The following is a 25,002-nucleotide window of genomic DNA, read 5'->3' on the forward strand; positions in this document are numbered from 1 at the left end:
CTCAGGACGACTTTGGTGGTGGGAACAAGCTTTGCTACTGACCTCATCTGTAGCGCTCAGGAAGTGGAGGTGCAGGGAGAATAAGAACTGCCAGGGCACGCAGGTAGTAGTAGTACATGGTGGCCCTCAAAAATTGACGTTTTTTCACTCCAAGTGCAGATCTACTGACTCCCTGGGCAGGTTGCTTCCCTTCCCAGAAACAGACAGGAAATGAAAGCATTTCTAGGAAGTACCACACAAAAACTATGTTTGAAATATCCTCTTTGTCATTCGAAACCAAAAGATGCTACTGTCTTCCTGACCTCTGAGCAGCATTCTGCAGAGCTGGCCCCTTTAGCTCCATCCTTATGCTTGAATACTAAATCTTTGCTTCTATAGCATCAAACTCTCCAGGCATTCTTTCCACTTCCCTTATCAAATTTCTCTGCTGTCTCTTCCTTGCCTGTTCTAAGTTCTTAGAGCTCAGGCCCACACTCTCTTCTCATGTGTACTTTTATTACCACAAACCAATAATTCCTATTTTTCTTATCTTTGGCCCCTCTTCTGTGGCCATCTCTACATAATCCAACAGCATGGATTGGACTACTATTACTGTTGGCTGCTCTTCCTCATCCCTGATGTCTAATCAACTTGCACATCCTGCATGGTCCACAGGCCACATTTGTCTCAAACATGTCCACTTTTCTCAATCCCCACTCTACCATCATCTGTCCAAAGCATCATACTCTCTGGCCTGGACTAACTTGTCTCCTCCACTTACTCTTGCTTCTTTCCAGCACTTACCCTGCAGCAGCCAAAGTTTCATTTGAAAAAGGCAGATCTTATTCTATTCCCTTAGTGAAGACACATCAATAGTTTCCCACTCTTCTTAGAATAAAATTCAAAGTGATCAACATGGTCTCCAAAGCCCTGCATGACTGTGCCGTGGCTTCCCTGCCTGGTGTCTCTCCATGCCTCACTCCCTCCTCTAGCAGGACTCCGACGGACTCCGACCAAGCCAGGTGAGCCTCCCACCCTGGGGCATGCTCTTTTAGCATGCCACTCTCCTCCACCACGGCAGTCATTGCTGTGATGATAAATGATTACTTGGCTGATTATTTGCTTCGTGACTGTTTCCCTCACAGATCTAATCGTCACAATGGGAGCCTGTATTTCTAGTGTCTAGCATGGTGCCCACACAACAGAGGAGTTCACTGAATATTTGTCAAATGATCACCTACAGACCCCGGGAAAAGGTTTTCATTCAACCTCACGCTTAAAAACAACAACAACAATTGAGTCCAACATCCTTGAAAGCCTCAGTCACGATAAAAAGTTAGAGGCTTAGAGAGAGTTTACATTTTTAGGCTGCCAGGTTCTTACTTTGTACATTAATGCTCCACGATTACTAGCCAATAAGATACAGGTGATACCTCTTCAAAAAAAAAAAAAAATTCATGGGATGGAGCCAAAGTGTATATTTTTTGGCCAGATAGAACTGGTTATTTTTATAACTGGACAATGTTAGGATGGTCTTGAAGGGCACTACACGAGAATGTTGGTGTCCTGAAAAGTCTCGAAAGAATAAAACGTACTACCAGGGAGCAGGTGCTTCTGAGGTCTATTTGATTCATTCCTGTGACTTAAAGGCATGCTCCCCAAAATGAAGGTATAGAATGCTCTCAGCATTTTGAAACACATATATAAATCACTAATATCATTTCAAAACTCTTGAGTAGAATCAAACATCACCACAGACTTGCTCAAGTTACCAAAGTAGAAGCCTTGACCCCTGAAGGTTCCCATTCTTGGATCCTAACTCCATGATACAGAATAAAACAAGTTGTATTTTGTTCATGCCAAGTAATAGAAATTTTTATTGAGCTGAATAAAACTAGAAGAGGTCCTCCTTGTACTTCTTCTCACCATTGATGGACTTGTTCACTTTAGCTGGGTTTCATCAAGTTCCTGGAGCTTTGTTATAGGTTGTACTTCAACACTGGTCAAAAGCTGAGTCTTCTCTACACCATTTAATTGGCCTGAAGCCACATCCTTTTCATAAAGCTGATTAACGACCACATTCAGTGTATATTCAAAGTCCTTCTAAGAATATACAGACACTGATTTAGAGAGCTTAGCCAAATCCACATGGTTACTCATAGATAGTAAAGGACGTGCAGGGCTTCCTTAGGAAACCTCTGGTGGGAGGTGACATTTGAGATCACCAAATCCAAAAGCTATAACATACATAGTCATGTGTGACCAAAGGAGTAGCTAAGTGGGAATGCTTTTCCTACAAAAGGAAAAATGACTCACAATGAAGCTAAATTCTCAAGCTGAACTATGGGTTTTAACAGTTTCTATGTGACAATGTAGTCCAAGTTCCTACTCAGGACACCAGAAACACGACTGATCACCAAAGACCAGGGAAGCAGACATACAAGGGGACATGGCAGGAGCAGGACACGACAGAAGAGTTCCTGGTGGGAGAGAATGTCATGACCTAGGGGTTCAGAATTTACAGCTGTCTGAGTACTTAGTATTCCTTGTTCTTCTCCACTGTGCTATGGACTAAGATGAAGGATCAAAAGAGAAAGCTGGTATAATCTATCAATGCTCTGTGGCCAGAAGCATTCCTGCTTCTGGTGCAGAGCCAAGGCTCATGCCCATTGGTACACACAGCAAAAGGCTTATGTCCTCATGCATGCTGGCTGACGTCTTCTGTGAAGCCAGGATTGACAGGGTGTGTCTCTGTGGATGCACATGCCTCAGTCAGCTGAACTCTGACTTGCTGCATGGTAGCGGTTCGATCAAATGCCACAAGAGAAGAGACACAAAGGAGGCCTTGGCAATAGCTCTGACTGGGAGCATGAGACAGAACCCAGGTCAAAGGTGAGCATCTGTTGGGCACAGATTCTGTGCCCTTGTGCAGAACTTAAATGTTCAGGGTAAAAGTCCATAGACATAGAGACCAGGTGAAGGATGTGAAAAGCATACCAACTCTGACTTATCAGTGGAGAGACAGAACATATGCGGTGACTTGGTGCTTAGTCTCTGCAGGCCAATCCCCTGGATCTGAAACCTGGTTTTCTTCTCAACCTTTAACAAGTTACTAACCTCTCTAAGACACAGCTACATTATCTTTAGACTGGAGATTATTGTGAAGATTAAATGAGACAATTCGTGTAAAGTACTAAACACAGTACCCTGCAACATCGGACCAATTACTTCCCTCCCTGAACCTCAGTTTCTTCTTTGTTAAATGGGGATTATACGAGTTTTGCATGAGAGATAATCGATATAGGAAAAGAGATAAGTATAGTAGATGAGATAGTGGCTATAAGCAAAGCATTCTGCCTGGTACTTGACACACTAAAGTCACTCAATAATTGTAACCATTGAGTATTACTGTTGCTGGTCTGAAACTGATATCCGAGGGACATAATGAGGTTGATGGGATTTACTGCAAACTGGAACTGAGGCCCTCACTAATTTAAACCAGGGAGGCTGGACCTTGATGTACCATTTAAAAAGCAATCTGCTCCTGGTGACTGCAATTCACCACCCTCTAAGTCTTCAGTGGCCACCTGACAAAGCAAGTGAATTGCTGCAAGCCCATTAATGAGAAGCAAGCTGGTGTTTGGGGAACCCGTAAAATTACTACCCCATTACCGAGCAGTTCGTGCGCCCTTCATCTGCTGCCCAGCTTCCCCAATAGATATGCTCTCTCGGTTTCCTAATTGTCTAGAGGCTTTGATTTATCTGGCAGAGGAAGGAGGCCTGAGAGATTTGGGCAAAGTTCTGGGAAGGAGGCTTTCACAAATGTCTGTAAGACCACAAGGTGAGAGTCTGGCCCAGGACAAGGCATGCAGCCAACTGTGGCTAGCAGTATGGCTTCCCACACAGATAAGCAGTGTCTGCTGCTGAAGGCAGGTCTTGCCCACAGGCTGGAGGACAGGCCCTGGGTACTAAGGGATGTCTGGGAAAGGATCTGTGAAACATTCTTCCTAGCATTCAGAGCATCAATAGGCAGGTCCTACTCTTCCATACTTGAAATTCCACTTATCTGCTTATTTGCTGTGATCTAGTTAACACCTATATTTCACCTCTCAACTACTCATTCATTCATATTTTAATTTACTCATTCCACAAATATTTATGAGGCACTTATTACATGCTAGAGATACATCAGGGAATAAGAGAGAGAAAATCCCCTTGTCCTGATGGAGCTTAAATTCCAGTAGGGACATTCAGGCATGTAAAAGTACATGTAGAGTATATTTGAAGGTGCTAAGAGCTGTGTAAAAGTAATAAGGCAGGGCAGGGAAATAAGACATGCTGGAGGGAGGGGCTGTGACTTTAAGTAAAGCTTAGAAGGTGCTGAGAAGGTGATATATAGCGAGACAGGAAGGGGTGATGACCTTCACCTGCTTTTCTGAAAAGACCACACCACTGCAAAAAGCAGGGAAAGCTTTTTGTTTGTAAGCGCATTCAGGACTTATCTGCCCTTGCAGTGAAGCTCTTTGTGCCTCCAAGCTCTGTGTGCTCACGGGTGGGATGTGGGCCCCCAGGGAACACCTAGGGAGTGACCACAACTGAGAGGCTTGGGGTCTGAGGTGGCCCGAGAAGGTCCTCACCTCCTCCAGCCGCCGCCTCTGCTCCTTCTGCTCCTCAATGCGCTTCTGACGCTCGGCCAGCAGCTGCCGCTTGTGCTCCTCATTCTCCCGCTGCTGCTGCTCCAGCTGCTGCCTTCGTAGGGCCTCAGAACGTTCCTTGTTGGCCAGCTGCAGCCTCAGAAAGTCCCTCCGCAGCGTCGACTCCCCTGGCAGATTCAGGATGGAGCTGTGGGCAGGAGAGAGTGATCAGGATCCCACGTGGGGCAGAGGCCATGGCTACCAAGAGGCCTCGGAGGAGGAAAGCAGGACAGATGATTCACCCACACACAGGGAAAGAAGAGCACAGGCTCCTAGATCCTCCACCAATTCACTCATTCACCCCAAAGAAACGGCATCAGGATAAGACACTTGCCTCCCTTTCAGTACGACTGTGGCAAACAAATGCTGCTTCCATCCACAGAGGGATGTCACATTCTCAGAGTTGTCACCTTCTCCAGGACTGTCCACACCACTCCCTCGCCCTTGGGACGTGGCAAAGATTTGTTTTTAAAGACTTTAGCCAGTGTGCAAGCCATGAGCCCCAGACTAGATTATTTTCAATAAAAATGGACAATGGTGGGCAAAAAGGGAACCTACTCTACTTAGACAAGCACAGATCGGCCTCACCCATACGACTCCCTCACGTCAAACCCCATGAGGCAGAGGCCAGACTGCTCCTGTGAAGTCATGATGAGCCAGCGATGGAAAACCCTTGAGTCAAGGTCGACACAGAGCCAGGATCTGCGCCCAAGCTTGCTGAGTCCAAGTCAGGGTTTGCCTGACTGTACCACACTTAAAGGGCTTGGTTTGGCTCTGGCCACAGCGGGTGAGGCTAGGACTTCAACCCAGCTCATTGGATCCTAGATTCTGTTTAGGCAACAGTTTTCTCTTCTGTAAAATGGTGGTTGTACATGAATGTGTGTGCATGCGACTGAGATCGAGAGGATGTAAATAAGCTCTACCTACTTTGCTGGTGTTCCTGGGCTGCCCTACTCGCAGGTGAACAACTAAAAGTTACAGACCCCTTGATTCTGCACAGCAGCCTAAGAGGGAGCTGAGAAATGACTTCTGTTTATTCCAACCTAGCCCTTTTAATCTTTCTGGAAGCTTCCGTTTGAAATAAATCTATTAAACACATATTTACGGAGCACCTGTTATGTGGCAGTCACTGTAGTAGGCTCTAAGGATATGGCAGTTGCTAGATAAATTCCCTCTTTAAACTTATCTTCTTATGGGACACACATACAGACAAATAACTTCAGGTATTAATAGGCTCTATAGAAGACCAAAATTGTAATTGTTTAAGAGTGACAGTGGCGGGGAGCTGAGGTAAGCTTTGAGGCCCTACTTTTTAGACAGGTGGTCAGAAGACCTCTCTGGGAAGGAAGCAGTTGATGAAGAAGGAAGAATGTTCCAGGCAGAGGGAAAAGCAGGTTTAGAGGCCTGAGGGGAAAACAGGTGTGCACCCTATTTTTGAGCAACTGAACACCAGCCCGGCTTCCCAAAGCAGAGTGAACGAGAGGGAGAAGGGTACGAGAGGAGGTCAGAGAGCTAGGTGCGGGCCGCCACAGCCGTGCAGGCGCAGGAAGGTTTTATGTAGAAGAGCAACATGAACAGATGGGTTTGGCTGCTGAATGGATGACCTCCGCGAGGAGTACAAGGGCAAGCACAGCAAGTCGGACTGCTGCTGCAGAGTGGTTCTGGGGTGGGGACACCACCCAGGACGAGAGCAGAGGGGATGGAGGAAGGAAGGAGCATTTGAGGACAGAGGTCACGAAGCCTGTGGGCAGATCTGACGTGGAGTAAGGGATGACTTGCAGGTTCTGTTTCGGTGGCTGGGTGACAATGGTGACAAGAACAGGAATGAGGAATGCTGGGGGAGGAGCAGGTTTGGTGGCAGTTGACAGGAGGACCAAGGATCGATTTTGGAGAGTGGTTAGTGTGCTGTGTGAGATACTGCCATGAAAAGACATAAAAAGGCTTTGTTCGTGATGTTCCATAGACAATGCTTGGTGTCTACTAACAAGCCTTCTCTAAAACTTAGAGCCTTTGTGTCAAACTCTGAAACCCCAAATGATGGCGTTTATCTACACAGGCCACTTGCCCTGTGCAAAGGGGAGGGGGCTTGGGAACCCAGCCTCCCATGCACACGAGGATACTCCATTAATATTAATTGATGTTGAATCAATGTCAGGAGATCTGAGCTGTGTGAGTGACTCAATCATTAACTCTGTGTGTGACCTGGTTGCAACCCTTAAGCTGTCACCTCATTTCTAAAATGAGATAACCATTGTCCTTTTCTATTTCTCAGGATTTCATGAAGATTAATTAGATGTGTCCATAAAAACAGGACTTGGAACATAATCTTCAGCATGATATAATGACATGTTATAATTATAGAAGTGTTAAGGTGAGGCTGAGTGGCTCACTGAGTGACTCCCATTCTACAGTTCAGCAAGTGTTAGAAAGATAGGGTTTCTCAGTTCTACAGGAAGTGGTCAGAAGGCTGACACAGTCCTCTGGATAAGCTTTTGAACACTGGTGTACAACTTCTCTGAAAGCAGGGCATTTGGTCCTCTGCCTTTCAGGAATGTTCATTTTCTGTGTCACTACTTGGCAATCATCTTCTTTATGCAGCGAATCCGGGGGCGGCCAACATGCTATGTATCAGATGGTAGGAAAGAATTATTCGGTCTTTGACCTTGAGGAATCCTGTGGCAGGTGAAGTGAGAAAAACTGGATGGCTCTGAAAGCTCAGTTCCATCTTCTTATAGAGGCTTAGCAAGAATACAGCTCAGTAGGTCTGAGTTAGCATAACAGAAGAACACAAGGTATCTGGCTCATTCTAGCAGTGGTGGCTAAGCTGGCCCCTGTTCTGGTCAGAAAGCTCTCCCTCAGTGATACAGGAACTGATCCTTCAGGACATTAGTGTCCACTCCTTGGATGGTTCGAGGAGAGAGGCCATACCTAGGTGAGTCTTCTGCTTGTGCAATTCCCCCCAAGCCTTACTTCACAGGTATACTGCATGGCACCACGGGATGTGGGCTTGCCCTCCTTGACTGACCAAGCTGAATTCGCTCACCAAAGATAAATCCTGGCAGTGCAAGCACACTAACCTGAATTACTTATAAACGCAGACTAGAAGAAAGTCAGAATCAAAGTCAAGTGGAATTCAAAATGTAGGAATGACAATAAAACAGAACTGGAGTCTGGGGTCCAACAGGTGACAACAGGAATGGCCCAAAAGTATTTGTTTGGAGTTCATCTCTACATATAATTTGATTTTCTGAAAATCACTTTCTCCTGGATTAGGCTGCAGTGAAAATACCAAGGCATGTGACAAGGACAGTGGCTGCCTGAACGGGTTTCTCAAAGGTATGAAGTAACAAACTGACACAAACTAACACAAGTCCGAAAATACCACTTACGTCTCCAGAAAGTTGCAGTTTTAAGTATTTTTAGTCCTGCATTGCCCAGATAATTGCCTTCTACCCATTCTACATGTTACATATGTAAGAAAACAAGCTCTTAGGATAGAGACCATAAATCTTGGGGGACAAAATAAAGAATATGCTGATTTCCACATTTTTGTAATGGTCTGCCTAGGGAAATTTTCCCAAATTAATGAGTATGTTCATGGGCAATAAATTAAATAAGACCACCCTGGTGGATTCTTAAAAACGAACCAATAAATCAAAAGGAAAGTGAATTTCACACAAGCACAATTCAGAATGTGAACATTAGAAGACTTGGCTTTTGCTCTCATACCTGGGCTCTCCTGAGTCATTCTCCTCCTCTTCTTCCTCACTTCCGCTGTACTCATACTCTGTCTCATCTGAAGAAAGATCCCAGCATGTTAGTGCACAAAAAAAGATGCTATGGCTCAGTAAAGCCCAACCCGGTCTCTTATATATAAATAAATTGACACCCAAAGAGTCATAGTTAACTACGTAGTTACATAGTTAACGTAAAAATCACAGCGCTGGAACAGTCTCCAGGCTGTGATTTAATGGTTTCCATCAGTATATGAAATTAACCACATTCAAGACTGTCTCGGCTGACTCTAAATATCTGTCCCCAGTGCCTAATGTTCACATGAGAAGAGAAGATAAGGAATTAAAAAATAATCCTTTTTAATTTATTAATTTAATTTCAATTAAAAATAATTTGTGTTAATTCGCACTATAAATCTACCCATATCAAACCCACTGGCCCTTTGTAACTTATTGATGGTATTAACCATTTTTAAAGTAGGATTTTATTAAGACTTACATGGATTCACAAACTGTCTTTAGATTGTTTTGATAAGTGCAACAAAGAAACTTTTGACAATAGGTACTATTAAAAATATATAGTGGCTGGGTGTGGTGGTTCACACCTGTAATCCCAGCACCTTGGGAGGCCAAGGCGGGAGGATCATGAGGTCAGGAGATCGAGACCATTCAGGCTAACACAGTGAAACCCCATCTCTACTAAAAATACAAAAAAAAAATTTAGCCAAGCATAGTGGCAGGCACCAGTAGTCCCGGCTACTTGGGAGGCTGAGGCAGGAGAATGGTGTGAACCTGGGAGGCGGAGCTTGCAGTGAGCCAAGATCGCACCACTGCACTCAAGCCTGGGCAACAGAGTGAGACTCCGTCTCAAAAAAAAAGAAAAAAAAAATTACATATATATGTGTGTATATATGTATATATGTGTGTGTGTACATATATATATATAGTTAAAATGTGTTTTGATTGGTCCACTAGGGACAGTCATTTAATTCAGCAAAATGGGAAGCAGTTTACATGTGAGAATGAATAAGATTGAAGCTTTGCTTTGGAAGAGATCAAATCTAATATGTGAAATGAGTAAATATCAGAGCCTCCATGATTGTGAAGAAAGCGAAGGAATATTTAGTGGGTATCTCCCACGCCAGTCACTACTGCTAGATATTTTACTCTGTTCTCTCATTTATTTTGCATAATAAACCTCCAAATTAGTGTCTGGTTTTCAAGCGAGAATACTGAAATTACAAGAGGTTAAGTAATATAACCAATGTTATCTCATTAATAAAAGGTCAATCTAGGATTTGGATTTAGAATTCAATCCAGAACTTTTCCAACTTAAGAAACAGTGTTCTTTCCAACATATGCTAAATAGCAGTACATTAAAAAAAGCAATGAGATATCAGAGAAAGGAGCAGCTAGTGCCACTGGTCGTAATGGATGAAGAGACTTGAAGTCTTTGAAGAAAAAATGAATTAGGCTTTGGAAGGTCAGAGGCCCTCCAGGCAGTTAGCAGCTGGTAGTTGTGGGAAAAGGAAATTCTAAGCAACATATCCACATGAGTAAGGCTGGCAGTATTACAGTGCATAATATGTTCAGGAAACAATGAGCTGTGAGTAGTTAGGTGCCTGGGTGTGAGAAAACCTTATGGAGGGAGAAAGGCTAGCATGGATGAAAAGGGTCACTGATTCTTATAAATGCCATGCTGAGAACTTTCCTATTGGCAATGAGGAACCCTTGGAGGAGCTTTTAAGCAAGGGAAGGTGTCACATTACTCCTATCTCTTCATAGCTGTAGGTTAATAAATACAACTTTGAAGACATTTGCACATCCCTAAAAAGAACTGGAACTGCAATTTAATTATGTTACCACCAGGAGGCAGTAGTCACACAGTGAGAATGCTCAGATTTGCTAAACATGCCTTGCTTTTCACACTATTTAGCCATTAAAGAGATAATGAAAGAAAGTCAAAAGTTTGATGAGTTCAAGTGTATTTTTTAAATCACAACTTAGCTTCATACATTGAGTTATGTATGAAGCTTTCAGGTTACTTATTTTTAAAACATTAGTTCACCAAAATATAAAGAACCTGCATAAAGTATTTTAATACTCCACGCTAAAAATGAAATATTCTAAACTTTTTCAAAATGAATAAACAGATTTCAAAGTAAAAATGCAGAAATTTTATCTAATAAAGGAAATTACAGCATGGAAAAGAAGCACACAATTATTCCTATTACTTCTACTCTCTGGGGTAAAACATTCATTTGTCAGGCTCCTCCATTTAATATGTAATACTTCACCAAAATTTGGTTTTGACTGCTTTTATATTACTGGGTTAAACTGGCATGGGTCAACATATGTTAGGGAAAAATTACCAGGTTTAAAAAATCACAAAGCAATGCAAAATAGAATTGCTTTGATTGATTCTACCAAAATTTGGTCATAGAACAACTAAGAAAGTGAAAAGTAATATTAGAGCAAACTAAGTCATTTAACTAAACTGAGCAAATGAAATTAGATCTCATTTGATCAAACACCCTGCCTTGGGGAGCAGACATAAAGGAGACTAGAACTATGATTCTGGTGGCCCTAAGCCTAAACAGGCTTAGATTCCTTAAATGACCATATAACTCTTGAATATACCTATTGCCAAGAATCTTACTTTTCCACTCTACAGAGAACAAACACATTAAAAATGATCTATCTTCATGGCATGGTGAGTTCTGAGTCACATTCCAGAGTTTGTGCCCCGCAAAATGTGGAAACAACCTGAGGCACAGGCTTCACCCACTCTTATTTATGCCCCAGGGGGAGATGGGTCATGAGTTCTCACAAAGTACTCTGAGTAAGTGATGAAAAAGTATGGGTTAATAAGTAATTGCCTAAATAAGAATAACTGATATTTACTGAGTGCATCTGTGTCCTGGACATTATGTCAAGCATTTTAAATCCATTATTGAGTTTAATCTCTGCAACAATTCGAGGCAGTAGGTATTATTAGTATACTCTCAATCTTATTTTAAAGCTGAGAAAACTGGAGTGATGTTCACATAACTGATAAGGGGCAGAGTTAGAATTTGAACCCAGAATATGAATCTGAAAACAGAGTCTGAGCGCACTTAAACTATGCTATATATTCACAATATAATAAAATGTCCTTTTGAGAGAAGCTGGCATTTAATGGTTGCATGTCTGACACACTGCTCTAAAATATGCCCTTAAAAATTCTGACTTCATGGAGTAGCCCATGGACAAGGAGCAGTTGCAGTCCTGGACCTTTTGAGTTTGACCTATATATTTCTCTTCATGCCTAGTTCCTGTAGCTTGGACTGGAGGAACTTAGGGTCTAATTGACTTCTTATTAACTGCAGAGGAGCCACCTTTTTGGCCTAGCTTCACAACCTCCCACTCCTGAGTCTAAGCTGATCATACACTCCTTCAAGTCCCTGCTAGCTGCATAAGAATTCTTCCCTGGGGCTGGGTTTGGTGGCCATGCCTATAATACCAGCACTTTGGGAGGCTGAGACAGGAGGATTTCTTGAGTTCAGCGGTAAAAGACCAGCCTGGGCAACAGAGTGAGACCTTGTCTCTACTAAAAATTAAAAAAATATAAAATTAGCCAGGCATGGTGGTGTGCACCTGTAGTCCCAGCTACTTGGGAGGCTAAGATGGGAGGATCACTTGAGCCCAGGAGATAGAGGCTGCAGTGAGCTATGATTACTCCACTGCACTCCAGCCTGAGCAACAGAGAGAGAGCCTGTCTCAAAAAATAAAAAATAAAGTGCTGGGCGGGTGGCTCATGCCTATAATCCCAGCACTTTGAGAGGCTGAGGTGGAGGATCCCTTGAGCCCAGGAGTTTGACACCAGCCTGAGCAGCAAAGTGAGACCTCGTTCCCCTCCACCCAAAAAAAAAAAAAAAAAAGGAAAGAAAAAAGAACTCTTCCTGGAACCTTCACTGAGATTCTCTCCTCCTGCCTTAGCCCTCTGCTGATCTTACCTCTCCAATCCAGTCTGACTTTCATACTGTCACCGCCCCCACTACTAGTCCCCAGCTTGTGTTATGGGTATTAACTGCAGAGGCAAAGAAGAAAGGAAATGCAAGTAAAAGAAAGGCAGCCTCTGTCCCGTGCTGTGGGCTACCCTCCCTTACTGCCTCTGAACTGAAGAGGGGAGAGAAATGAAGAGGAGGGAAGCAAGAACAAGCACATCACCATGTGCCTCCCCTCCCATCCTCGGTCTCTGGTCTTCCTCTCTACTCTCCACTCACCATACTGTTAATGCTCAGCTTTCCAGCCTCACACTGCCTTTCACTGTCATCCTCCCAGCAGCAACCCCCTCCTGTTCTCTACCCAGAAAGCCCTCACTGCTGTCCTCTCCATTTCTCCCTTCCCATGCTCTAACTTTCCCTACCTCAACTAGCCATTAAACCTGCTCCAGACCATGCAAGTTTTTACATTGGTCATGGTACAGTCAATATGCTAGTCAATCTCCAAGAACGAATTTGTCTTCCTTTAGAAAGGTTCTGTTTCCTCAAAGATAAACCCTATACCAGAGAGGCACAGGGTAGGGGAGTGCTGGTGAGCGATACCATATTGATGATTATGGCAGCAAGCCCACAATGTAGTAGAAATTAATGGTGAACTTTAGCCATGACTCCTGAGTTGTTAATTGGAAAGCAAAGTTCAAAAGTGATTCTGAAATTACTGGTTACAAAATTTGCCTAATCAAAGGTCACTTCACCATATGAGAATCTTGCTCATTTCTACAAATGCACCCCCCTTACCCATCCAACCTCAGTTTCAATTTTCTTTGGCTTGCATTTTCTCATTTGGCAGCTCACCTCAATGTTCCCTAATATATAGTATGAGTATACCATTTCTATGCTTGTTAAAAATGTAAGCTTCCATTCAAAAAGGTAGGGCACAGCCTGAGACCCCAAGTTTGGACTCATGTTCTTTCAATGATGTAGTGAAGAGACAGTGACATGTAAGAGCTAGAGTCACAAAGATGTGTTTTTGTATATATAAAATAAAGAACTGTGTTAAATTACCTTCAGCTCAAAATCTGATGTTCCATTCAGCAAGCCTGGCAACCTAATGATCTTTTGTATCACTGCAACTATAAAAAAAATGATTTCTGACTTCTAAATAATGGAATTACAAATGAGCCTCAGAGCACATAAACTTAAATGTTGAAGAATATCAGTATAGAAAAATGCCAACTAGATGAATTTTTTTCTTTAGGTTATCTGTCTTCTGTAGAGTTTTAGTCTTCTAAACATGAATATTAATTTGAATTAAGAAAATCACTTGTCATATTAAAGTACTTCATAGTATCACTCAACATGACTTTGTTCAGTATCTGGCAGAGGTAATGTTTCTTGCAGTTCTATTTCTTTTTCATGAAAGATTCTACTTCAGTAGTCTCACACCACTGATGCCCAGAGGCTGTGGTCTCAGAGACAGCCCCTCACACGACCCATTGAAATCCCCATAGTCACCTCCAAATACACGAAGAGCCCATGATTCACTCCATCGTTTGTTTTTGCTGCTGAAATACAAACATGCATCTAACCTTTTTCTCCTCGCTTCTTCTTTGTTCTATCAATATGATCCTTGAGTTGAATGCGGACCTGTCGCTCATTAGGTTGGTCTCGTATAAATGGATGCTTCATCAATTGTTCTGTTGCTGGTCGCTGGCTGTGATTCTTTACCAAGCAGCTCTCAATAAATGACTGGAATTTTTTTGACCTGCCAAACAAAAGAAATGAATCCACAGATAAAACGGCGATTCAAAGAAAAGCAAATGTGTAATTTCTGAAATGCTGGGACTTTTTTTTTTTAAGGTCCAATTGGCTGGCATAGGGATCATCCACTAATCGCAAAACAGGTGTGGCACTATATTAGGCATAATGGGTTCAAAGGCATCATCATCATCAATGTACAATTAAGGTAGCAGAAGGTAGTTATACACATGAAAGCATTTTTGCATAATTTATATGTAACATTACACAGCAAACCAAAAGGAAGCAGGGAAGAAAAAGAACCCTATGGGAATCACATCCATAAGGGCTACTGGAATAAGGAAACCATAGCTGGGCCTTAACGAATTAGGAGAAAATCACTCTGGGGAGAGGATAGTTCAGATATGTAGGAAATCAGTGAAAAACTCGGGCTAGGATGAGAATAATATATGTTAGGGAACACTGAGATGAGTCCTTAGAAATAATACCATGCATCTACAGCCATCTGATCTTTGACAAACCTGACAAAAACAAGAAATAGGGAAAGGATTCCCTATTTAATAAATGGTGCTGGGAAAATTGGCTAGCCATAAGTAGAAAGCTGAAACTGAATCCTTTCCTTACTCCTTATACGAAAATTAATTCAAGATGGATTAGAGACTTAAATGTTAGACCTAATACCATAAAAACCCTAGAAGAAAACCTAGGTAATACCATTCAGGGCATAGGCATGGGCTATTAAGGACTTCATGTCTAAAACACCAAAAGCAACGGCAACAAAAGACAAAATTGACAAATGGGATCTAATTAAACTAAAGAGCTTCTGCACAGCAAAAGAAACTGCCATCAGAGTGAACAGGCAACCTACAGAATGGGAGAAAATTTTTGCAATCTACTCATCTGACAAAGGGTTAATATCCAGAACCTACAAAGAACTCAAACAAATTTACAAGAAAAAAAACAAACCACCCCATCAAAAAGTGGGCAAAGGATACGAACAGACATTTCTCAAAAGAAGACATGCATACAGCCAACAGATACATGAAAAAATGCTCGTCATCACTGGCCATCAGAGAAATGCAAATCAAAACCACAATGAGATACCATCTCATACCAGTTAGAATGGCAATCATTAAAAAGTCAGGAAACAACAGGTGCTGGAGAGGATGTGGAGAAATAGGAACACTTTTACACTGTTGGTGGGACTGTAAACTAGTTCAACCATTATGGAAAACAGTATGGCGATTCCTCAAGGATCTAGAACTAGAAGTACCATATGACCCAGCCATCCCATTACTGGGTATATACCCAAAGGATTATAAATCATGCTGCTATAAAGACACATTCACGTGTATGTTCATTGCGGCACTATTCACAATAGCAAAGACTTGGAATCAACCCAAATGTCCATCAGTGACAGACTGGATTAAGAAAATGTGGCACATATACACCATGGAATACTATGCAGCCATAAAAAAGGATGAGTGTGTGTCCTTTGTAGGGACATGGATACAGCTGTAAACCATCATTCTCAGCAAACTATCACAAGAACAGAAAACCAAACACCACATGTTCACTCATAGGTGGGGACTGAACAATGAGATCACTTGGACTCGGGAAGGGGAACATCACACACTGAGGCCTATTATGGGGAGGGAGGAGGGATTGCATTAGAGTTATACCTGATGTAAATAACGAGTTGATGGGTGTCGACGAGTTGATGGGTGCAGCACACCAACATGGCACAAGTATACATATGTAACAAACCTGCACGTTATGCACATGTACCCTAGAACTTAAAAGTATAATAATAATAATAATAATAAAATGCCAAGCTGGAGAAAAGTAAAACCAAGGTTGGACAGGTAACAGGGAGTGCATTTTGTAGAAATAAGCAAGATTCCTCTATGATGAAGTGAACTTTGATTAGGCAAATTGTGTAACCAGTAGTTTCAGAATCACTTTTGAACTCTGCTTTCCAAGGAGTAAGAACAGGCTCTATGTGTACGTTTGTCATTAACTCAAGGACTTAAGACATTTAACTTTAAAGAATTAAGTTCACACCCAGAGGCAAATTTATCTCCCTTTAGAAAGGCAATATTTCCTTAAAGATAAACCCCATGCCAGAGACCTGGCAGGGGACAGCTGGCAAGAGATACCATACCTACAATTATGGCAGTAAGACCACAATGTGGCAGAAATTAATGGTGGACTTCAGCCGTGATTCATGAGTTGAACACGCATGTTCTTGCTGAAAGATCCAAGAAACTGTTCAGAGTCATCAATAATTAAGCTCATGACTCAATAGCACGCTTTTCTAAAGCACTCCAGGAGACCTTGGTGAAACTCGGGTCACCCTTCCCGTCCTGCCCAGAGCAGGAATGATCTGTTTTGTGCTCTCTGTTGCTCTCCTGTGGTGCACAGGGGAGATACAGGAGTGGATCCCAGGATTGAGCCTTTGCCCAGCAGTCCCTGCATACATACTCTTCAGGCCTGAGAGGTGCCCTCACCACACAGAACACAATGGGGAACATGTTCTTCAACACTCAAACATGACAGGGCACTTTTGTATGCACCACTCTCTAGTGCTGCCCTGGTCAAAGCAGTTTTTCACTTTATTCTGTGTTTTTAAAGTACTGAATCACTGGTATTTTTTTTCCACTCTAAATTGCTAAGCTACATTCAAGTTTTTAAAATACTTTACCTAGAAATAAAGGTAGCCTACTGTGCTTGGGGTTGCCCAGGATGAATCAGGGTTGGCCATACTGTGGACTAGAAATAATGACAGCAGGACACTCTATGCACCTCCTTGTTAAGTGCTTCCGTGCACATCCTTGCTGCTTCACACTGAAAATTATCAACCGCATCAGACGTGCCTGAGCCATCTTTGCATCATGAGCACACTACCTGATTTGCGTGTTTGGTGCATGAGTGAATGCATGATGAAGGTTCTGGGCAAGAGCTGCAATATGGCCACCTTCAAGTCTGCACTTTTGAGGGACAGAAAGGGAGGTTTGGAGAGTGGATATTCTTCTTTTTCTCAGATCAATCAAATAAATCTGTGGAGGCATAAATACGATCTCATCTAAGAAGAAACCTTGCCAGAAAAATGTAATGAAATAAAGGACACTCCTACAGAATGAACTGAAGAGAATGAGGTTGACCTGCATGAAGATATAAACGAACACCATACAGTACTTTTCCAGGTAGAAAAATCAGTATTAAAAAGATGAAAACAAAACTTAAGACAGAAAGGTATGAAATATTTACAAGGAATATAAATGGCAGTTCTCTTTTTCTTGCTGGCAACTAGAAGGAAGTGTTTATTTTTATTATTATTATTATTATTTGAGATGGAGTGTTGCTGTGTCACCCAGGCTGGAGTGCAATGGCATGATCTCAGCACACTGCAAACTCTGCCTCTCAGGTTCAAGTGATTCTCCTGCCTCAGCCTCCCGAGTAGCTGGGACTACAAGTGTGTGCCACCACACCTGGCTAATTTCTGTATTTTTAGTAGAGACAAGGTTTTGCCATGTTGGCCAGGCTGGTCTCAAACTCCTGACCTCAAGTGATTCGCCTGCCTCAGCCTCCCAAAGTACTGGTATCACAGGCATGGGCCACCACATCCGCCGGAAGTGCTTGTTTAAACTGCTCAACCAACTATTAATTAGAGGTTGATAAAGAAAAGAAATCACATTCGATTTAAAAGTGAGATCCACATTTAATAGACTTGCATTCTATTCCCCGATATTGACATCTAAAAATACAGTCAGAGAAATCTCCAGAATGGAATAGTGCTCAAGTTTAATGGGATTAGTTATTAAACAGAGTCCTTTTTCCCAGTATGCCTTGCTGGGAGAAAAAAACTCAGAGATATTTGGGCCTAAAAGGTAGGCCTACTTGTGCAGGACTACGAAGCTGGTAATATATTTCATATCTTCTTCAAATGGCATCCTTTGAAGAGAAAATAATGTTTACTTAAAACGAGTCTTCAAAGAAGGATTCATAGTTTCTTATTTAAGTTAGCATGACCAAAGAATCAATATGCTTAATTACACACTTGTTTAAGAGTGAAAACACTTCACCTATGTTGAATATTACCTCACTGTTTGCTGAGTGTTCTAATGAGTTTAAAGTACATTTATATAACTTTATTGCTTGAATCTCCACTGATAGTAATTTAGTTCTGTCTCTTATACAATAAAAATACCTAAGGTTAGTAATACTAATTTCCCAAGGGTTGGCATGGAGAAATAAATGGTAATGATTGGTACCTACAGTGTGAGAATACTAGTTCTACTATCAGTCACTAAATACTTTATCTTCCCAAATTGAACCTGTTTATATGTTAAATTGTGTTGGGGGAATTCAAAATGCTGGAAAGATTGTTACATTAGCCATTATAATCAGTTGGGTTAAAAGTTTTTGGTAATCATCAGACTCCCTAAATGCAATTTGGCCTTAAAATTTGCATTGGCCCTGCCATATTTCCAAAAGCTACCCTCTTCCTTTACTTTGAGTCGCATCGCTTACTAACTTGGACAAATTACTTAACTTCTATGTGTCTCAGTTTCCCTGGCTGTATTCAATGGGGATATTATTAGTACTTATCTCAAAAAATTGTCATAAGTGAATTAATTCATGTAAAATATTGAGAACATTCTTGGTATCATAAATTCCATATATGTGTTTGCTATTATTATTATGATGACTATAATGACATTGCCTCCAGCAATCTCTGAGCATCACTGGGCTTAAGGAACACAGCATCTGCCTTTAGGACTGAGGAGCAGAAATCCCCGCTTCTGGCTAGGTAGTTCACACCTATAATCCCAGTGCTTTGGGAGGCCGAGATGGATGGATTGCTTGAGGCCAGGAGTTCAAGACCAGCCTGGGCAATACAGCAAGACATTTTCTCTATAAACAATAGAAAAAATTAGCTGAGCATGGTGGCATGCACTTGTAGTTCTAGCTACTTGGGAGGCTGAGGCGGGAGGATCATTTGAGCCCAGAAGTTTGAGGCTGCAGTGAGCTATGATTGCACCACTGTACACTAGCCTGGGTGACAGAATGAGACTATCTCTAAAAAAAAAAAGAAATCCTCCTTTCTGTTGAACTGAGTAAACATAGAGTTCTTTAAGGGAATTATTTCACATATGGGTTAAATAGCTTAGCAGGAAGAGTCAACTGGGCTGTTGTCTCCAAGGAGGCTGCACAAAAAAGGTTAATTTTTTTCTTTTTTTTTGAGACGGAGTCTCACTCTGTTGCCCAGGCTGGAGTGCAGTGGCAGGATCTCAGCTCACTGCAAGCTCCGCCTCCCGGGTTCATGCCATTCTCCTGCCTCAGCCCCCCGAGTAGCTGGGACTACAGGTGCCCGCCACCACGCCCGGCTAGTTTTTTGTATTTTTAGTAGAGACAGGGTTTCACCGTGTTAGCCAGGATGGTCTCATCTCCTGACCTCATGATCCGCCCGTCTCGGCCTCCCAAAGTGCTGGGATTACAGGCTTGAGCCACCGCGCCCGGCCAAAAAAGGTTAATTTTTAAAGTCTGTGTAATAGTTTTTAGATGGATTTTAATAAAGTCCAAAATTCAAAGTCACATTACTACTAGCAAATTCAGTCTATTTGAAGGAATTTCTGATATTTGCTTTGTATTATTATTATATTTAGAAAACACACACACACATGAACTTTGTCATATCTCAAAACAAAAGTCTGACAACCCACCAAGAATCAGAACTGGTGCCTCATAAAATCATGGGGGTGATTTTTAGGCTTGGAGCAAAAGCAGGAGGCTGGGTCCAGACTGGTTCTCCCAGTGAGGAGGCTAGAACTCGTGCAAACACACCACTTAGCCTCGCTGGGCCTCCACATCTGCATCCGGAGCATGAGCAGCTTGGACCAGTGGAGCTTGTACATATAAGCAGTTATGATTTTTCTAATGATCTCAACTGAGGGCTGCTTTGCCTGTGTGGACTCTTCAAATTTAAAGGGCACATGAAAGAGTCACCGCTTTATACGTAATGGAACCATTCTTATCCTTCTCCAGAAAGCCCTGGAGGGAAGCAGTGACACTGAGTATACTTGTGAGGGCAGGTGAGTGTGGATGAGCAGGGTGGCAAGAGAAGGGAGGAGAAAATCTTTTGAAGGAGATAGTTTACCCCTGCGAGTGGAATCCACCCACGCACAAGAGACAGGAAGAGAAAATGGGAATCCCAGTCTTACTATTCACTTGCTGGTGCTGATATGGAGGTAGAGGGTGAGAGCATCTTTGGTTTTCTTCTGATTCCACTAAGGTTACAACTCTCCCAGACAACTTATTATTAAATGGCTGAGCTGCCTGAACATTCAGTGGTGCCGTAATTTCATCATCCCATACCACAAAGGCCTCTCCTCATCATACCAACAGGGAAGGAAGAACTGGGCTGCTGTGAGTGGTGGCGGTCTCCTTTCCCTCCATGATGACAGTGGAAAGAGCAGTGCCACTGCCTTTATTTCTCAAATCCTGAAGGCACAAGTTGTATGTTGTAGACTCAGTCATGTTGAAAATGATGCTTGATTGAATGTTTTGTCATGAAGAGTTCATGGCACTGTTTCCACAATGGCGCCCCCTTTGGTCAGGTATTGATATACACACTGAGAACAATGCATTTAACCCGATAACTCATTTAGGTAGAGAATAGCTAGAAAAAAAATATTTTTTTTTTAATTATACTTTAAGTTCTACGGTACATGTGCACAAAGTGCAGGTTTGTTACATATATATACATGTGCCATGTTGGTGTGCTGCACCCATTAACTCATCATTTACATTAGGTATATCTCCTAATGCTATCCCTCCCCTCCTTCCCCTCCCCAAGAATAGCTAGACATAAAAGAACATTTTGGAGTTTCGTCTCTTGGTCGGGGGAGGGGGTCTTTTTCTTTTAAATAATTAAAAAAAAAAATAAACAAAATGTTTCATTTCCTCTCAAACACTAGAGTCTATTAAAGTAAACCCTAACTTACTTCAAATCACTTTGGACCTGCGCTTTCAAGATAAAATACTCTGAAGTGTTTAAATATTTTCACTTAAAAACTGGTGGAATTGTATTGCAGAGAAATGGGAGCTATGTCTGCTGTCAAGTATCATGTGCCTGGAGGCTGCACCACCACCTCTACAAAGGCTGGGATCCAAGTGTGAAATGGCACATTATCAGGGCTACTGTTTCCCTAGTCACTCTCTAACAATCAGGTTACTTTTCCTTTCCCTGTATGACAATATGGGACTTTCCCATAGCTTTCCTACCCAGCTTTCCTTCCACATCAGGGAAAGGTGTGCAAGGTGGCAGGATGAGATGAAATTGGCCTGGACTTCTCAGTGTTTCCAAACTTCTCCAGCTCCCTCCAGCATTATTAAAAATTAGTTTTTGTCAAAAGTTTGAAGCTGAAAAATCAGCCTGCCTTGTCCTAAAAGTCTGTGTTTCTCAAACAAGGTCAGCACACCGTTGATCTTTTTGGATCTCAGTCAGTAAACCAACACTGTAGGGCAAGGGCTGTTCACTCACTTTTCTGTGGGGTCAGGCAGGTCACAAAAAGGGGTGGTGCAGACCATGGTTAAGATGAAAACAGGAGATGTGGCCAGGTGCGGTGGCTCATGCCTGTAATCCCAGCACTTTGGGAGGCTGAGGCGGGTGGATCACGAGGTCAGGAGATCGAGACCATCCTGGCCAACACGGTGAAACCCCGTCTCTACTAAAAAAAAATACAAAAAATTAGCCAGGTGTGGTGGCGGGCGCCTGTAGTCCCAGCTACTTGGGAGGCCGAAGCAGGAGAATGGCGTGAACCTGGGAGGTGGAGGTTGCAGTGAGCCGAGATCGCACCACTGCACTCCAGCCTGGGTGACAGAGCAAGACTCTGCCTCAAAAAAAAAAAAAAAAAAAAAAAAAGAAAAAAAGAAAAAGAAAAAGAAAACAGGAGATGTATACTAACCAACTGACACCAGCTTCTGAGTTGGGGGGAGGTGACAGCTGGAGGAGGACAATCACTTGTCCTAAATGGGAGTAGGAGCTAACATCTTTTTGCAGGCCTTTCACTGCATCTTTGCAAGAAAAAGGCCAGAAATCTAAATGTAATGCTCAACTGACAGATTTTTAAGTGTTGCCAATTAATACACATATTTTTAAAATGGGGCGTATGACCACACTGTGACAGCCAAATGCATCTGTGGAGGGCCAGTTTGTCCTCCTCTGTGGAAAAGCTCGGAATACGTGTCCAGCAGCAGTAAAGGGAGGCAAGGAGAAGACAGGGCAGGGAACAGGGTAAGTAAAGCCCACTGTATACTGCAGACTCAGCTCAGATGTCAAGCAGGAACCTAGCAGAGGGCTTTGTAGTGTCACTGTCGCTTCCAGGGAAGAGAACTGAGCCAGCCCCCCTCCCTGGGAGTCTGATCCAGGGAGAGGAGAGGAAGCAGGGTGTTGGGGGTGCTTTGCCGATCACATGATGTCTGATACCCAATGGGAGGGCTGTTGCTGGGGAGAGAAGGGTTGTCTTGCACCACAGTGACCCTCTGCAGAGGAAGGAGGGGCAGGAAACGCTCTGCCTCCTTGTTACCAATAGCAACTCTCACTCCCCTCACAGGGCCCGGCTATTCTGAGGCTGCCATCTCTTTTCTGGCTGTTTCCTTCCCTCTTTCTGTGCAGCATGCCCTTTCCTCTGTTCCACCAGGGTGGCTCTCATTAGTAGATGACTGGTAGTAATTAAGGCTGCCTCCTGTGTGGTAGAGGTGAACCTGTGGGTGGGTGGGAAACATGAGGGTCGCAGTCAAGCACCTGATCATGAAGGGCTATGGAAAGAGGCAGAAGGATCCTGTCCCTTCATGGTCTCACTGCCCAGGACTTATCTCTAGAAAAAGGATAGGAGGTCGGAAGTAGTGCAGGAATTGACCTCAGTGCAAGAGTAATCCGAGATTCAAGAATGTATCAGGGAGGATACACCATTTCCATAGGAAGAAAGGAGGAAGCAATGAACTTTGGTTATCCCAACTATATAATTATCCCAAAAAAGTCAAAACATCCAACATCTGGCTTAACCTGTAGAACTGTTTCCCAAATGTCAGTCATATCCTATCAATATAATTTTTGCCTTTACTTCACACCACTCATACTGCTATTCATGTAGTAGTTTCCTTTAAATTAAGCCACCATTTTATGTAAGTTTATTAAAAGGAAAAGTTAAATTGCTGCCCCAAATAAGAAGCCAGTATCACCTGCCATATGTGAAAACAGTCGTAAAAACAAAAAAACTGCAAATGCTCATACATGTAGCAGAGAAATAATCTCCAACATTAACTGGTGTGTATATGCACTTAGGGAATGATTGTTGTAAGGAACAGAAGAGAAATCAGCCAATCTAAACTATCACCCTCTCTGATAAGGTGTTCTGTGCTGCCAGGAAAGATATGACTTGGAATTATAAATCAAAGAGCTTTCATGTTATTACTTGGGCTTCACTTACCCATTCTGGCTAATGATTTCTTACCTTAAAGGTGGGGGAATCAAGACTTGCTGTACAAACAGTAGATACTCCATATGTACTTTAAGACGAATGACAGCATATGGAAAGTAATTCACCAAGTCACAATATATGTTAGTCTCATTCTATCCGTAGGACCTAGGGATTAGAGCTAATCCAAAATAGAATCACAAGAAAACCTCACCCTTAAATCTGCAAAACATCGAAGACCAAACTCACCACTTCTTAGACTTCAGCCGAGGCGCTGGGTTCCGGGGGATGAGGAAGAGAGCTCTCATAGGGTGCATGTCACAGAGAGCTGCAAGAGACCAAAACAAGGGCCAGCTACAGTTAGGAGGCCAAATCCAGGCCAAGCTCGTCTTGGCTGTGCAGATAATGCTGCCCAATGACCCACTGAGTTTACACACCATGATTGAGCACGAAGTCAGAATATCCAAATGCTTCCATTTGACGAGCATTTGAAAGATCTAATGTCCATTTACAGGAGTCTCAAAATACAACATGGTTCACATAGCTACTGCTAACATTTCTAGTGAATACATGTTTACTTCATATTTAAGGAAACTAAGTTAAAGGGTCAACAACCAGCCATCTTGCCATGAATGACCACCTGACATTGAAAGTAAATAACATCAGATGACAACTACAATGGAGATGGTAAGCTACGTTTAATTAGTAAAAGACTAAGCCATAAATAAAAGACATTTGATTATCCCATCTATTTCTTACACATTGACAGCTCATCCAAATGCAATGTTATCTACACAGATTTTTGGAGTCCAAAACACCAGCCCAGAGCCCCATTTTCTCTGTTTCCAGATATCCCGAATGGCTTTTCAGGTGTTGTAACAGGTTTTGTTTCATTTTGTTTTTAAATTCACTGGCCGGCCCCAGGAAGCCCAGAGGATTAAGTCACACAGAGTCTGGCAGAAAAACAAAGTTATAAAAAGATCTCATCTTGTAAACATGACATTATCATTTATAGTGAAAGCACTCATATGTTCTTACTTTAATAAAAATATTTTATTAGTTTACTTTTCAAATATCTGGGAGAATTTCTACTTTGTAGCTAGAATAAGAATATGTGCTCCCTAAAAGCCAAAGGATTCTGTGGGCAGAAGTTTATTTTTAGCCCTGTCTACCACTCATCAAGAATGATAATATGGTTTAAGACTGCAATATATTATTTTTCTGATTCACACATGCCTATTAGCATTGTGAATGAGGGCAATTTTGTCAACCAGCACTCCAAATCAATCATGCTACAGATGAGTTCTACCAATTCTAGACTGAGAAGTAAGAAAACGATGACAACCTGAAGGTGAAAGTCTTAAGTATAACA

At 42.4% G+C, this 25,002-nt stretch overlaps 1 protein-coding gene across 28 annotated transcripts in view; it reads right to left on the reverse strand.

The window, feature by feature from the left end:
- Positions 1–25,002, reverse strand: part of TNIK (TRAF2 and NCK interacting kinase) — a 408,234-nt gene that overhangs the window by 95,715 nt on the left and 287,517 nt on the right. For all 28 annotated transcript variants that reach the window (XM_077990083.1, XM_077990077.1, XM_077990073.1 and 25 more), the window contains 4 exon segments: positions 23,880–23,958; positions 13,980–14,155; positions 8,403–8,469; positions 4,617–4,821 (listed from right to left, as the gene is read on the reverse strand). In XM_077990083.1, the coding sequence (XP_077846209.1) occupies positions 4,617–4,821; positions 8,403–8,469; positions 13,980–14,155; positions 23,880–23,958 (527 nt within the window).

This window comes from Macaca mulatta, chromosome 2 (genome assembly GCF_049350105.2).
Source record: "Macaca mulatta isolate MMU2019108-1 chromosome 2, T2T-MMU8v2.0, whole genome shotgun sequence".
Classification (NCBI taxonomy): domain Eukaryota; kingdom Metazoa; phylum Chordata; class Mammalia; order Primates; family Cercopithecidae; genus Macaca; species Macaca mulatta.